The sequence below is a fragment of the Lissotriton helveticus genome, chromosome 2_1, assembly GCF_964261635.1.
Source record: "Lissotriton helveticus chromosome 2_1, aLisHel1.1, whole genome shotgun sequence".
Lineage (NCBI taxonomy): Eukaryota > Metazoa > Chordata > Amphibia > Caudata > Salamandridae > Lissotriton > Lissotriton helveticus.
The window spans coordinates 594,410,969-594,427,534 of NC_136059.1; the positions used below are offsets into that span (position 1 = coordinate 594,410,969).

General features: G+C 45.4%; 1 protein-coding gene across 1 annotated transcript in view; it reads right to left on the reverse strand.

Annotated features, from left to right (window-relative positions):
- Positions 1-16,566, reverse strand: part of MCCC2 (methylcrotonyl-CoA carboxylase subunit 2) — a 260,423-nt gene that overhangs the window by 87,539 nt on the left and 156,318 nt on the right. Inside the window, exon 10 of the mRNA XM_078675283.1 lies at positions 7,477-7,572. Coding sequence (XP_078531409.1) covers positions 7,477-7,572 — 96 coding nt within the window. The remainder of the gene's footprint in view (positions 1-7,476; positions 7,573-16,566) is intronic.

Consider the following 16,566-nt stretch of genomic DNA (forward strand, 5'->3'; position numbering starts at 1 on the left):
GGTGGCATTGGTGGACCTGTTGAAAAACCTGGCTGACGACACTGACGATGTCCTGGGGGAGATGGACCCTGTAACAGGGGAATGGTCCAGGGGCTGCCTTGTTGCCTTGTCGGCATTTCAGAGCCGGGTTGACATGATGATCATCCCATCCACTGGCACCAGTAATCAGAAGCATGGCAAGCAGCGCCCCAATACATGATTGAATTGACCAATGTCCGAGCATAGATGCTTTGCCGTGTTAGTGACATGCCTGGGGTGTGGGGAGGGAGGGGGTTTGGAGGGAGTTGGGATGATGGGTGGGGGGGGGGTCACTGATTGTTATCCCCGCAGGGGCACCCAGTGGGATTTAGGACACAGAGTGCCCTAGTAAGCTCCACAGGATCTTGAGTAGTGGGTGGGTATTGGATTAAGATGTGCATTCTCATATTCCCCCGGCAGGTGGGCTGGCAATCGCACTTGATGGATTATTTTGCAACTTTTGTATACCTCTGTGTTGAATCTTGAGATGAATGCCTTGTCTTCCTCAACACCCTGCGGGCGGTTTTCACTGTTTTATCGCAAATCAATAACATTTGTTTACATTAAAAAAAATCTGAGAGTTAGAGACGCCCACTATAAGAGCATTACAATAGTCCAGCCGACTCAGAATGACACTTCTCACCATGAGTACCCTGGCTGTCATTGGTAGCATAGGGAGTATTTTCAGAAGTGCTCTGATAAGGGAAAAGCGTTTTCCCACAGTTTTGTTTACGTGGGTTTATAGGCTCATCTTGTCATCAAAAACCACCCCCAAGTTGTGCACTGCCTTGGAGGATGTAGGGGGCTTATCTGAGGGGGTAGGCCAAAAGTTAGCCGGGAGCGGACGAGGGACTTTCTTGGCCGTACTGTACAGGATTTCTGTTTTTTCTCCATTGAACTGCAGGGAATTGTCCGTAAGTCATCTAGCAGTTTTTTTAATACATTCATGAAAACTATTGAGTGGTATTGATTGATTTCCCTCTAGAGACAGAATGAGTTGCGTGTCATCCGCATAATTCACCAAACTGATTTTATAAGATTTGATCATTGGAATCAACAAGCTTATTTAAATATTAAATAGGATCAGGCTGATTGCCAATCCTTGGGGGACACCATGCTGAATGGTACAATATTTCGATATGTAATGTAAATAATGGGAACTGCAACAACTACAGGTGCCAGGGGAGGTGGGAGAGCGCATGAGAATCTACAGCTCTACATGCCATGAACAAATGCTTACTGGGTAAGTAACATAATCTGTTTGAGGCATGTGTGCTGTAGATACACCTGCTTTGCATAGACTATATATCAGCATTCTCCCAAAGCCGGGCCTAACCGGTAGGTGTTGCAGTTGTTTGAAAAAGCGTCTTTAGCACTGCTTGCCCTACATTAGCTTGTTAACGTGCTAACACATCCACACAATAGTGTTTGGTAAATGTGTGTGGTGTGGTTCAGGTTGCCACCTTACAGATGTCAGCTATAGGAATGTTACCTAAAAAGCCCATAGATGCTCCTATTTTTCGAGTGGAATGAACTCTAGGAGGTATAGATAAAGTTATTTTACTTTAGCATAGTAGGTTTGAATGCATTTAACAATCTATCTTAAAATACCAGATTTAGAGAAAGGATTGCCTTTGTATGGTGTAGCAAATGCAACAAACAGTTGCCATGTCTCACTATAAAAATGTGTTCTTTCAATATAGTATAAACGCTCTTTTGACATTGAGTGTGTGAAGAACTCTTTCTGCTACTGAGTCAGGTTGAGGAAAGAATACAGGTAACTCAACTGATTGGTTATTATGAAAAACAGAAACCTCTTTTGGAAGGAATTTTGGGTTGGCAAAAAACTACTCTATATTTGTGATGCTGAGAGAAGGGTTCTTCTAAGGTTAATGCTTGTAGCTCACCAACACTCCTTAATGAAGTGATAGCAATGAGGAAGGTAACCTTCCAAGAAAAAAATTGTAATGGACAGACGTGTAATGGCTCAAAAGGTGGACCCATGAGTCTTGTAAGCACAATGTTCAGATTGCAAGCTGATGCAGGAGGGATTCTGGGTGGTATTACTCTTTTTCGGCGTCCTTCCATAAGGGATTTAATGACTGGAACTCTGAACAAAGATAAATGTTGTCTGTTTTGCAAATATGCAGCTACTGCTGCAAGGTGCAATCTAATGGATGTGTAGGCTAGACCAGATCCCTGTAGATGCAAAAGGTACCAAATAATATTATGAATAGAGGCATCTAGCGGAATAACATTGTTGTTACAATGTAAAAACAAATCTTTTCAATTTTTCCACATAACATGCTCTGGTGGTAGGCTTTCTTCCTTCTTTAAGGATAGCCATACATTCTTGCGGCAAATTTAAGTATCCAAACTCTAGGACTTCAGTAGCCAAATCACTAGATTGAGCTCCTTTGGGTTTGGGTGTCTGACTTCTCCATGGTTCTGAGTGAGAAGGCTGGAATTGAGATGCAGCTTTTGATGTGGTGCCACGGATAGTTTCAAGAGTGTGGCGAAAAACGGTTGATGGGGGCCATGTGGGAGGTACTAAAATCAGCGTGAGCGATGTTTGCTGGAGTTACCGAACCAGAAACAGAAGGAGGGGGAGAGGCGAAAAACATAGGCAAATATCCCTGACCAATTCATCAATCGGGCATTGCCTTTGGACAGAGGGTGTGGGAACCTGGAGGTGAAGTTTGGGCATTTTGAGTTGTCTGCTGTGGCAAACTGATCTATTTGTAGGAATCCCCTTTGTTCAAAATAAGTTAGGAGAACTTGGGAGTGCAGTTCCACACTTGTGTATTTGTTGCTGCATCCTGCAGAGGAGGTCTGCAATTTGATTGTTCACTTCTGGAAGGTTCTCTGCCACAAGATGAATTGTGTGATGGATTGCCCAATGCCAAATGGTCTGAGAGAGGCGTGATAGTTGCAGACCGTGTTCCCCCCTGGTTTTGTACATAGCACATAGTTGTCATATTGTCTGTGTGGACTAAGACATTTTTCCCTATGTGGTGAGACTGAAATGTTTTCAGTGCAAGATGCACAGCCAGAAGCTATAGATAGTTGATGTGAAGACTTTTGTGGCTGTTTTCCCACCAACCCTGATTCGTCAAGTTCTGTAGATGGGCACCCCAACCTGTGAGAAATGAGTCTGCTGTTAGCAGAATTTGTGGAACGGGGTCAATGAAGGGCCACCCTTTTGATATGTTTTGGTTGTCCCACCACTGCAGAGAGCAAAGGGTGTGGCTGTCTACCAACACTAGACCCTGTGACTGATTCCACTGACGTGCTTAGATTTCTTGTAGAGGACGCATGTGTAACCTTGCATGAGGCACTATTGCAATGCAAGATACCATCAAACCTAATAGTTGGATGAAAGTTTTGAGTGCTAAGTATGGATTGGTCTGAAATTGTATTAGCAGAGTTTGAATATTTCGAATTCTGGCTGCATTGCGAGAGGCCAGAGCTGTGGAAGTGTTTAGAGTTGCTCCCAGATAGGACTGCATTTGTGAAGGCTGAAGATGAGACTTGTGCACATTGACCGTGAAACCTAATTGGTAGAGTAGGTCTAATGTAGTCTGAGTGTGTTGTAAACACTTTTGGTGTGTGCTGGCTATGATGAACCAGTCATCTATGTATGGGAAGACATGAATCTGTTGTCTTCTGAGATGTGCTGCTACTACTGCTACACATTTGGTGAACACTGTGGGAGCAGTAGTTAATCCGAATGGGAGTACTTTGAACTGATAGTAGGTTCCATGCTTCTACACCTTGCTGTAGAAGTGGAAGCACCTGTTGAAATGTGACCATGTGAAAGTGTTCTGACAGTATGTACAGATTTAACGTCCTTAAATCTAAAACTGGTCTTAAGGAACCATACTTTTTGGGGATTAGAAAGTACAGAGAGTAAACTCCTGAACCTTGGTACTGTAAGAGAACTGGTGTTATAGCTCCTCTTATTTGAGAAGCTGCAGGTGCTCTGACAAGAGTTTGTGAGTGCAAGGTGGAATATTGGGAGGATTGCTGGTTAGCTCTAGGCAATAACCATGTCAGATAACGTCTAACACCCATTTGTCTGATGTAATATATTGCCAAATGGGGAGAACATTTTGGAGTCTACCCCCGTCAGTTGGTAAATGATCGGGAGGAAGGGTAGGCAAGTCATTGTTTATTGGGGGAAGGGGAGTGACACGTTGGCCTGCTCTTATCCTTTACCTTTGAAGTTGTTTCCTCAATACCCTCCTCTATAGAAGCCTCTAGAGGAAAAGAGTTGTGTGTTTGACTTATATGAGGAAGCGTTAGGGCCTGAGGATGTACTTTTAGACCATCTTTAAAAGGAGCAGCAAAAGGAGCCTTTGGTTGATGGGGATTGAAGCGCCCCCATGCATTTCGCCACGTCTGTATCTTACTACATCTTTTCTAAGGCCTCATCTACTTGAGGTCCGAAAAGATGTTGCTTGTCAAAAGGGGTATTTAAAATAGACTGCTGGACCTCAGGTTTACATCCTGAAATTCTAAGCCAAGCATGTCGACGTAGAATGCTGGTAGTAACTCCTCTCGCTGCAGCTAAAGCACATCTAATGGAGGGATTAGATAGGAGTTTGTCTTCTTGAATCAACTCTTTTGCTTTCTGTTTGGGCTTTTCTGGGAGGTGTTGAAGGAGACTTTCCATCTGGTCCCAGTGTGCCCCGTCATATCTAGCCAGTAAGCCATGCGTGTTAGCAACGTACCAGTAGTTTGCGGCTTTAGAGGCCACTTTTACCAGACGCATTGATTAATTTAGACACTTTACCTGCGGGCGGTGCATCTGCTGAGGTTTGTGAGTTTCCTCTCTTACGAGCATTAGCGACTACTATTGAGTCTAAGGGGGGTAGCTGCCCTTCAATTAGAGCAGGGTCAGATCGCGGGGGTTTATATTTTTTGTCAACCCTGGGTATTAAAATGCGGGCACAAACCAGGTCTTTAAGTATCTCATCTGTATGTCTCATCATTTCCTTTAACAATGGTAGACTCTGACTAGTCCTATGTGAAGACCCCAGTGACTAAAAAAAAAAGGCTTCATCCAAAGACTATTTATGTAATGCAACTCCATGGTAGGCTGCTGCCCTTAAATTAGCTCTTGATAAGCTACATTATCATCTTGAGGTGATGGCTTTGCAGGGTATAAATCTGGGTCATTATTCTTGGGTAGATCAATATTATAGTCATTCCATGGATCTGCTGGTAAATGACCATTGTTGTCGTCGTCATCATCAGTATCCTGTAAATCAGGCTCAGTATGAGCATACTCCTGAGGTGTTATGTATGGTGCATCAGAGCCTGGCGATTGTGGTAATGGTGAAGATGGTGGAGGGGATGGTAAAGTAGGGTGAATAGGACATGTAGCCATGTCCTTCTTTTTGACAGGAATCTTGTAACCAGTGTCCTCTGAACTGATTTTGCTTTTGGAAGGTGTTTTAGTTGAAACGTGTCCAGTATCTGGATTAATATATAGCTTTTTCTGTTTAGGGTCTACCTAATCTTTTTTTCATAAAGTCCAGGATTGGTTCTGGGGGCTTTAGGAGATCTTTTTTCGATTCTGGTGTTGAAGGTTTTGGTGTTGAACCGGACTTGTCCTTGGAAGCGGAAGGTTTTAGCTCCGCACCGGACTGGTATTTCAAAGCAGAAGGTTTTGGTTCCGAACCAGACTTGTCTTTTTGAAGCGGAAGTTTTCAGACCTGAAGATGATCTGTCTAGACTCAATCCCGAGCCGGAAGGCTTGACTCTTTGTTTTGGTGCCAGGCCCGAGGGCGGGCCGTCTGAAACATTGTCTTTTTGCTGACCAGGGCCCGAAGGTAGAGTTGGTTAGGAGGCCTTATGTTTGGTGGGAGAGAGTTTATAGGATAAAGGGGCTTTAGTACTCACAACACCCTGTCCCGCTGGAAAGTCTTCGGACTCCAATTCGATTTCCAGCTAGGAATCAGATTCTGGGACAGACAAGGGTCCCTCTTCGTCCGTCGCTGTTGCTTCTTCCTGTTCGGATTCTTCTCCGAAGACATCTGGAGTACATTTTGAGGATCTCGAACAGGCTTTTTCGATTGGAACTATTGACAAGCCTCACAATCTTGTTCCATGCACTCTGGTGAGAGGAACAAGTTGCAGCCTTTATGAAGGTCGGTGCAAGGGTACCTGGAGTGGCACCAAGGACAACATTGAAACAGAGTCCGTTCCAGGGGCAGAAGGCTGGACCGACGTGGTTAGGCCTGAAGGCCTCCAACAATATTTTCGACCGAAGATGGAGTTTCCCCGATCAAATCGATACACAGAGAATAGGAAAGCACATATGATAACAATGCAGTCGAGGGTCCAATGGATTGCACACCGAGGGGAACCCAAAGAACGGTTTCGAACCAGAGCGCAGCAATACATGTCTGATCCCAATGGTGGAAAGAATACAATCTAACAATGGAGTCGATGCCCATGCGCCCTATCCCCAAAAGGAGTAATCACCTTACCTGGTGACTGGGAAAGACTACTTCGAAGAGAAACAACTGCCAAACATCTGGACCCAACACTAGATGGCAGTAGTATGCAAAGCACGTGTATCTAGAGCACACATGCCTCGAAGCAACTGTTTCAAAGGGACAAAGTATAATTTGACAGTTTGCTAAAAATGCCTGACATCTATGATGAGTGACAAGAAGCAGAAACTAAATTGAACATTAACGTGTTAGGTTTTCCCTACAAACGTACCAGGACTAAGCAAATGGTCATGACCGTATGATTCTCTCTAAAAGGTTGGAGAGAACGGATTGCAATGTAGTGTGCATAGCTTGGTATCTAATTAAACACATTGGGCAAGGATTCTAAATGAGTCTTTGAAAAGAGGTTATTATACAGTCTCACACTACCATATTTAGTTCGGTAGTGCCCAAATTCCCTAAATAATAAAAAGGTACAATGAATGTAGCTCAAAATACTACAGACTGCCACAATACCATAGTATCTAGCAGAAGTACATTTAAAGTGTCATCATTCATTAGAAATATGGGACAGTTTGGTACAGCTGAAAATAATATAGTGGTGCTAGTGGCATAAGCCTATGTCCCTTTCTCAGATTTAAGGAGACCATATATTAAAACAAACAATCAAAAACGAAAACAACTGTGCCGAATGTGCCTTCTGATTTCTGGATTCAAAGAACTTTTTCAAGTCTAGTAACAAAACAGTTGTCTAGGAAATAAAATTGTCCATATGCAGGGCCAGGACAGCCTTTTGCAGGGTAACCGTGCCCTTTTTATAAAAAAAACTTCAATCAAAACAACTTTCGGCATGATTCATAGATATTATATTATTGATTTATTGATGTTGTTGGCTCAATACAGATGCAACAATCTCACAGTTATGTCCCTGTAGCCCTCAAAACATAAGAGCAGCTTTTATGGGTATTTTAGTGAAACTGAGTAATGTACACACCTCTTTGACATCAACATTTCTTTTCAAGTTATCTCCTACGATCCCATACAATTCATCTGCAGGGTACAGTGGTTCTTCCGGTTCTTCTACTGTCACCTGGAAAATAAAACATATTTTTAGGTCAAACTACTTATACCTGATTACACTGCAAGCATGGCCTCGAAGATAAAACTGCCATTTTAAGGAAGGGTTTCCTTATTTTCCCTGCTTAGAAGGTGGCAGAGGCATAATTTATAAAAGCGAATGCCAGCCCTTTTCTTTTTTAACTTGTGAGTTTGCGCTCAACTAATAAAGTGTCAGAATTTGGTTTAAATGCAATGACGTTAAGAGCCATTATTTGAATGGACACATGATTGCACTTTTTTGGTGCACATAACCAGGGTGCACCATTTTTGCTGCTTCCAAATAGGGACGAGCACGAAGAGGTTTAGCACAAATCCAGAATCTATAAAGATTAATGTCAACTAACAAATAACACAATAAACTCAGTTTGCCTCGAAAGCATTCTTATCCTTCACATTAGAAGTGTATGTAAAATGTATTTGATACGTTCCATTTACCTAAACAACAAATGTAATGCACTGGCGTAACGAAAAGTGAGGGGGCCTCCTTGCATAGTACTTAGGGGGGCCCCCTCCGGGCTCAATCAGGAGCTCTCCCGGCCACAGTTCAGTGCCGAGGGCCCCCCTCCCCCCCGCACTGCGTGGGCTGCGGGGGCCTGTGTTACGCCCCTGGTGTAATGCAAATCCAGTATACTAAAAATCTATTGGTCTTGGTGAAACGTATGATGCAATATTTTTCCGGCTAAATTAAGAGCCAAACCGGTTAGTTCCATTTCATTTCAGACATGCATCAAAAGCGGTGCCAAAGAGGCCGTTGGTGAACAATCTGTCACAGTGGCCACCAAAGTCAAACCTCCCATTGTTTATGCGGCCAAAGTATTGAAATATGCACCTGATTTTACCCTCTGAAGCAACAATTACCATATTATTCCGCAATGCCATACCAGCTGCAATCTAGCAAGGTCCTGCTGCCCTCATAACATGAAGGAAACGAGGATGTGAAAGCTAGCTCCAACAGGGCCTGCATCTGCCTTTTCAGGGGCCTGTAGTGAACCTCGATACTGATTACCCAAAGATTTCCATAACACACTGAGGTGGCCTATGAGCCAGGTGGCCATGCCAGGTGACTTTGCATCCTGTTGAAGCCGCTGACTGCTGCCAGTAGGCCGGGGTATGGTCATACCATACTTTGGTGAGGGCCCAGAAGCGGCAGGCTTACCTGGGTCGTGCCCCACGAGTGGCCAGGGCATAGTGAGTAGGTTGCAGTAATGCGACAGGCAAGTTGCGGGTGGTGGTGAGAGCGAGCTGTGGGAATGTGACTGGAAGTGAAGGAGGAAAGCTTCACCTACTAAACTCGCTGAATAAGGTGCAGTGGAAGAGTGCAGGGCACCAGAGACATTTGGGAGGTCAGCTGTGCGGAAAGAAGAACACCGCCATCATGCCATATGGATGATGGCTGGATGATCCCGCTGTTAGCGGGAGCGGATGAGTCCGAATTGAGTGCAGCCTAGAGCAGGGCATGCGGGTGTTTGAGGATAGTCCCAGCCTTGAGATAAGGAAGCCAGTTCTAATAACACTGCCTACCAGATGACAGAATGAGTTACCAGTGTCAAGTATTTCAAGCATTGGAAGGTCAGAGTGAATGACTAGCTTGCTTGACAGGAAGAGAAGCACCTGACAGTATAATTTTGGACTGTGAGGAACATTTGATACCCTCCTGGAACTCCTGGGCCCAAAACAGACCGTGCCTCTTTACAATACAAATAGCAGATAGGCGACAACCGGGAGGCTTGTCTTGTCTACCATCATGCAAACCATACAGAGAAGGATTGTTTAGATTCTAGTGCAGACTGGAAGTGAGTCCACACTCCTTTGACCTTCCCCAACAGTACATGTCATAATACAAAAGAAAAACCAGAATCAGACCAAGCCTCCATTTAATATAAAAGAAATCCAGGAGGTAGACAGTTACAGATTGTAGCTACTGATGAGGCGCAACAACAGGAGATATTCTTTGGGGATAACACTAACATAATATCTTTATACTCCATTGAGGGTAAAAGTGACCAGCTGATACCTCATTTCAGCTAAATGAAGGAACAGCAAGCCACGAAGATGGATATGGCAGAATTTATGATTTCATAATCGATGGGTGTTGCTAAAGATGGCAATGAGAAGCTGCCACATTTGAAAAAGGTTCTTGCAGCAGTCCCCCTCCCTTGCCTCGCAGATGCCCCATTCGGGTCTCTCCGACGGGCTTCAAGAACCTGGGGATCTTTATAACTTTAGATCCTGCGGCTCGCTACGCACATAATCTGTTCCCCCTCCTTCAAAGATTGAGACTCGACGTTGAGCGCTGGCGCGGGTTGCCGCTATCGCCGCTTGGACGCGCAGCCCTTTTTAAAATGATGGCCCTGCCGAGGTTTCTGTACGCGCTTCAGAATACGTTCGATATTATTCCAGCGAGCTACTTTAGGGAGGTTGAGAGCCTGCAGAGACGGTTAATCTGGGATGGACGTTCGCGTATTTCCCTCGCTAAACTCACTCTTCCCTGGTATGATGGGGGTATAGCGTTGCCGGATATTAGGCGTTACTATTGGGCCTCGCAACTGAGTGCGATCAATCATGCGACATATGCGCCTGCTCCTAACCCGGCGTTCGAGATGGATAAGTATTTGCTACCGGGCAGGGACTACAGGAGGGCGCTCTACTCCAAGGCGGTGGGCAAGGATTTATCTGGACCTACCAAGGTTTCTGTACGAGTGTGGCATGCTGCGAATGCGTCTGTGGGTTGGGAAGATCGATTGACTCGTGCGACCCCCTTGTATGCTTCTGAACGGTTGGGATATCTCTGTAAAACGAAAGGGTTTGAAAAATGGGATATGATTGGTATTAGCTGTGTTGGCGATCTTTGGGTCAAGGGCAAAATCAAGTCCTTTGCGGCACTACAGACAGAATATGAATTGAGTGACAGGGAATTCTTCCGATACACACAGATTCACCATGCCTTGAGCTCGGTTCTCCCTGCAGGTACTGTCATCCCCGAGTCCTCCCCCCTTGAAGATAGGCTCCTTGACGGCCACATCCCCGACAGTACCATTTCCCTGATATATAAGAAGCTGATCAACACCCGAGTGGATCTGTTAGTGCGTCTTAGGGAGATCTGGACCGGCGATGGTTTGGAGCTGGACGACGAGGATTGGCAAGCTGCATTATCCTCGCCTAAGGTAGTCGCAATCCCTGCCCGTCTCCGTTTCATTCAGCTCAAGATCTTACATCGTGTATATATCACTGGTCCGCACTTGATTCGCATGGGTTATTCCTCAGACGGGTTATGTAAGCGTGGTTGTGGGATGCTTGGTACTTTCCTCCATATACTTTGGGAGTGTCCGGAGGTGGTGCAGTTCTGGAATAATGTGCATGCAGTGATGGGTAGAGTCACGGGGGTGGTGCTGCAGCCCGAAGCCAGGCGGTGCCTGTTGAATGTGTGGGAGCCGAATGATTATGGTGTGGCCCAGATGCACTGGGCGACCCTGGGGAATATGATTGCCAAAAGAGATGTAGCGCAGTTGTGGGGTTCCCAGCGCCCGCCCACGGTATCGGTGTGGAAGGAGAATATGGACTGGTGTATGTTCAGAGAGAAGACTGTGTATGTGGGGCGGGGCAAGCCTAGAAAATGGAATAGTATCTGGAGCAAATGGAACGCATACCGTGGAAATCTATGTGCGCCTCCGTTCATGGACAACCCCGAGGTCCCTCTGTCCCCCTGATCCGGCATTCCATGTATTGTGTACTTTGTTATCCTTAAATTTGTTTCCCCGCTGGCCCCCTCCCCACGATGTGTACTATTGATCTGTTGTATAATATTGTGTCTAGGTGTCCTCCTATGTGAACACATGTCTATGTATACTGATTCTTTTTTGCCTTGCAATTCGTTTTTCCTTCTTTCAATAAAAAGTTTTAAAATAAAATATTTTTTAAAAAAAGGTTCTTGCGATTAAGGAGGTGAAGAGCAAGAACATCCAGTCATTTTTTTTCCTCTCTCTCTCTCTACCGAATGTTGATGTTGCATTTATGTTCTTCCTCCCATCATATTGTAATGCACTCTGATGTCCTTCGGGATTTTGTTTGCGCTATATAAAGCTTATAAATAAAAATAAAATAATAAACATGGAGGCAAAGTTGCACTGAAACAATGCGCTGATCCTTGGTGTACTGGAATCTGCCAATACTTGAAGATGGAAACTTTTACTGAGTCCCTGCTGACAGAGGTCCTTGGCAGATCCAATTTAGTATGCCTTTTTTTGTGATAGCGAGGGCACATGACTCTCTGGCCTCAAGGCCACCTCAGAGGACTCCCCCATAGTTCAACCTCTAAATTACAGAGTCCAGGATAGAGTACTGCACATAGCTAGGAAGAAAGAACAGTTGAGCTACTACAACGGCTCTGTCTCCATCTACCCAAATTTTACAAGGCAGTCCAGAAGTCCAGATGCGCCTTTGAAACAGGCAAAAAGATAACACAATCTACAATGTTTTATCAATCAAGACGTACAGTGTTCTACAAAGGAAAGACTGACTCTTTAGTTGACGTTGCGGTAACCTCAAAGTTTGTGAACAAGCACGTACAGAAGGGGAAAAAAGATAGGGCTTATATCACCTGCAGGAAAGATACACCAATACTTCCTGAACATGGATGTGAAAGCGATCCAGAATAACCTTACAAAAACATTCGTGATGCCACTAATCGTGCTCAGGAAGTACAACAGTTTCTTCAGAGCCACACACATTGGACAGGTCAGATGGCAAATGCGTATATCATTACAAAAGTAATTATGGGGGGAGGAGCCTAACCTGCAGCCGAGATGGCCGCCTAGTCTCTCGGCTCCGCCGACCCTTGTGCCTTTCTTCACTATCCTGCCGCATATCCTGTGCCTTCACACAACAAGTGAGCTCGAGAAGTGCTCCTGATCACGTCGATGTGCTTCCCGGTGCAATCCGAGCGCTACCGGTGGTGAGGCGTCCCTGCTCTCTTCCCGGCCCTTCGAGGGATCGCAGCCGGGCCGTAGCCTGTGGGGTACGGCCGGAAGCGGCCACAACAACAGCGGCCGCCGTGGTGGAGGAGGAGCCGGTCGGCTGGAATTGCATTGCTGCGCTGGGCTTATCGCCGCAGCGCTTCCCTCCGCTCGGCGACCCTACGCGCCTGGAAACTTTGTACCGGCGCTCACACATTGTATCCTTGCACAGCTTGGAGGTGACGGGTCTGCTTCTTTGTTGCTCTCCCCCGTAGCGGACGCCATTTTCCGCATCGGGCACCCAGCGCCTGCAAGCGGAGTCATCTGCTCGTTTCGGGAGCTAATTGTTTGCCGGCATTACCACAGTTGGAGCTGCTTCATGATCAGCTGTCCTCATGTTTCTGTCCCAGCGGTGCCTCGCAGATCCTCTGCAGAATTGTTGTAAGTCAATGATTGAAAATGGCGACTTGCTTTCGGAAATGCTCTGCTGCCGTTCGCCCTGGACGGGGGACAATGCTGCATCCTCCAGTCCGGATACACCGCTGGGGCCTCGTGATGTTTTGGATGCTTTGGAGGATCTAAGGATTGCCTTTCGTGACGCTGCCCAAGGATTGGGGGACCGGCTCGATGCGATTTCACCGGCTGGCCGTGATTGCCTTTCAGTGCTGCACACTATGCCACATCCTCACCCGGTTTACGGTGGATTGTCTACCCTGGAGCGTGTGGAGGCGATAGCTGGTCAGGCCTCAGTTTCCGCTGCAGTACTCTCCGTAGTTGATTTGAGGAGGTCTGGCGATAATGATCTTTCTCAATGGCTGGTGCATCTGCTTCGGACGCCATGTTTTCCATTTCCTTTGTCTTCTGGTGGCGTGCCTCTTTGCTTCTTCCTGGATTTGATGCTCTTGCCTCGGCCTGCTGCTACGGTTGAACTTTTGCTTTGTCTTGCTTTCCACTGTATTATCTTCGGGCAAGCAGCAGTGGCTTCTATTGACTTTTGTGACCGACCTCCCAGCCAGTGTGACTCATCTCAAGTGCCTCGACTTCTGCAGTGGATTTCACGGTTGCCTTCTCCGTCCACGTTGGCTGTTTTAGACCTGGACTCCGCTGTCATGCTGGATCGAAGGGGACAGGGCTGAGGATGTTCCTCCTTTTTGTTGCAACCTGCTGTGTGTATTGCTGGGGCTGTAATGGACAATTGTTGGAGGTAAATATTGGTTAGGTACTGGGGCGGGGTCCGGGGTTGGGTGGCCGCGGGTTAAAGTGCTGATTGTTTTGGTTATTTCTCTGGCCCTCCTCCGGTCTTATGTGATTCTCTTTTTCCTTCTTTTCCTTTCTTCTGAATTTCGGGTACTCCTTTGGGGCGACAGACACACTGCTAGGGGGGGGGTAGGCCGTAGCCTCTGCATGCGTGTAGGGTGGGGGGTGGGTTTCTTTGTTCGTTTCAGTTTCTATGGGCCTCAATTTTTCTTCTTCCTCTTTTACTCTTTTCTTCTCCTATTTCCTTGGGTCATGGGGTGGATTGGGAGATGTGGGTAGTGGCTGGGGTGTATTGTACTGTGTGTTTCTCATTTATCCTGACATACTCGCCTCCAGCCATTTGTTTTATGGATAATGTTTGCTGATTTCTCTGATGATCGTTGCCCACTTCTGTCCTGGACGTATTGTTTGGACTCTGATCCTTCTTGACTTCTATTGCTTTGGACACGTTAAAAAAAAAACTTTAAAATTAAACCTTCACTTATCCTACTTCTCGGCAGCGCAATTACTTATAGTGTAACTCGGATTAATTGTGCTTGCTTGCTGTGCTGCTGAGTCGCCTAACTGCTTGCTACTGTGCTTTAAATGTTGTCGAGGCCGGCCCGTGGGTTGTAGGCCCGTATTTGTTTCCTTATATTGTCTAATAAAGGTTTTCAAAAAAGAAAAAAAAGTAATTATGGGTGCTGGTCATTGACCACTGATGGGAGGCTGTGACAACCTGAGGGCATACACTGTTACACTGTGTAGCAATATGATGGTTGGCATAACTCATTCTCCCAGGTCCCAATATAGTAGAACTGGGCCTAGAGCCCTTACTGCAGCACGAAAGACACTTTTGCCATCCTTGCAATAATGATCAATAAATATGTTTTTTCTTGTTTCCAAGCTTCTATTGTCATGTTGCAGGGTTTGGAGAAGCACCCATAGTTTAGGGTTTAGCGTTTTAGCGTGGGCGGGAGATAGGAGTGTGGGTGATGTGCAGTTGAAGGCTTAATAGTGTGCTCTACAACAGTCATCTCAGTAACACTGCAGGGGGTGGGGACAAAAGCTTTACATTAGGTATGTATAGTTTTAGATATAGCAATGCCCTTAAATACTAGTTCCTAAACAATAAGACATCTGAGCTGGAATGTCCAGGGCCTTAAAAACGGGATAAACATTTCATGTGCCCTTGCTTATGTGGAAAGAAACCAAGCAACAGTAGAGATGCTACAGGAAACCACTTATATGGTGTACGTTTGCTGCTAGGTGGGAAAAATCAATGTTTTACATCCTATGGTATGCAGTCACCTGAGGCAGTCATCTGTGGATTTGAAATTGACAAGTCAGGTTGTGATAAATGTCACTTTGGTAATTAAGTATGGCTATTATATAGATACCCCAGATTTTTGTTTTAACTGTTCCCTTGACATACGTTGTGAGTTGAAGGTATTAACATTATATTAGGAGTGATATAAAAATTATCACGCACAGCACAGAAGACAAATATATTTTGATATAAATAGCCACAAACTTTTATTAAAGTTAATTGTAATCTTTAAGTTTTGTGCAAAGATGCACATCATAATACATAAACATTTTCTATTAATAAAATATTTTTTGCTGCTATTAGAGTGGGAATTTCTGCAGAAAATCAGTGGAGTGTGGGTAATATGTAAGTGGGAATCACACCCACAGTCCTGGTCAGTACCGGAATTGACTAGATAAAGCAAATATGAAACCTGTCCAGAACGGAGGTTGACGAATGGGGTGTGTTTGAGAAGCAAGATTTTATCATTTGTTAAAAATGTTCATTCCAATATTGAAGCTACAAAAATAGCTTTGACAGTAGAAACATCTTTTCTTCCTCTGTCATTTAACTACTGAGTGCAACTCAAACGTGTTGTGTCCCTTTGTAGAAAGACACCAGGAGCCAGGATGTACATTTAGGTCTTCTTTATTAATCTTCCAATTCAAGTTACATCTGTCTTGACTCCAGCCAGCCTAGTGTGGTACCAGCCCCACCAGGAGCAGCCTGCCTAGCTGCTCAGCCCATCTGTAACTGCCACATTCATCCCACTCAGACACCCAGGCATTCCACGCATCACAGGCACACCAACATTCTAATGGCCAACTCACACTCTGGCTGAGCAGCTAGAGGCAGCAGGGCTAGAGTACATGTTATACTTGTAGGAGAGTAGGGTCAGCTTTCCTATGGTCACCCCATTTGTTTGCTTTTTGCTTCAATGGTTTTCGACTTAATGTGGCTGTGGGCCTGCCAATCAGAGCCACAGCCCTGCTGTTCTCTCTCTAAATTCACACCATGTACTTTAGGTACATCACCAATTGGGATTTGGGTCACTCTTTTGAGTCCCTGTACAGTGTACTATAGGTACCCAGGGCATAGGTGCACCCAAGGCCTACCAGGGGCTGCAGCAAATCTTTTGCCACCCCTGGCTGGCCATCCAAACTGACACAACTGACTGATCACTCAGCTGGGGCAAGGTCGTGTAATCACCCCTTGCTTAGATATAGTATTCCTATGTCTAACCTCATATCTAGACACATATGCACCAATAAGTCACTCCTATGGCAGGCCTTAACAATCCTGAAGGCAGAGTGCTTGATTTTATGTGAGATGGTGCTCTAGCAGGAGCTGAGCCTGTCGGCAGCTTTCGGAACCATGTCCTTATAGCTGTTCTAGGATAATGCCATACCATATACTCTTAAGTGCATTATGAACCTCGCGGTTAAATGCTATCTTTGGTTTGGCTTTA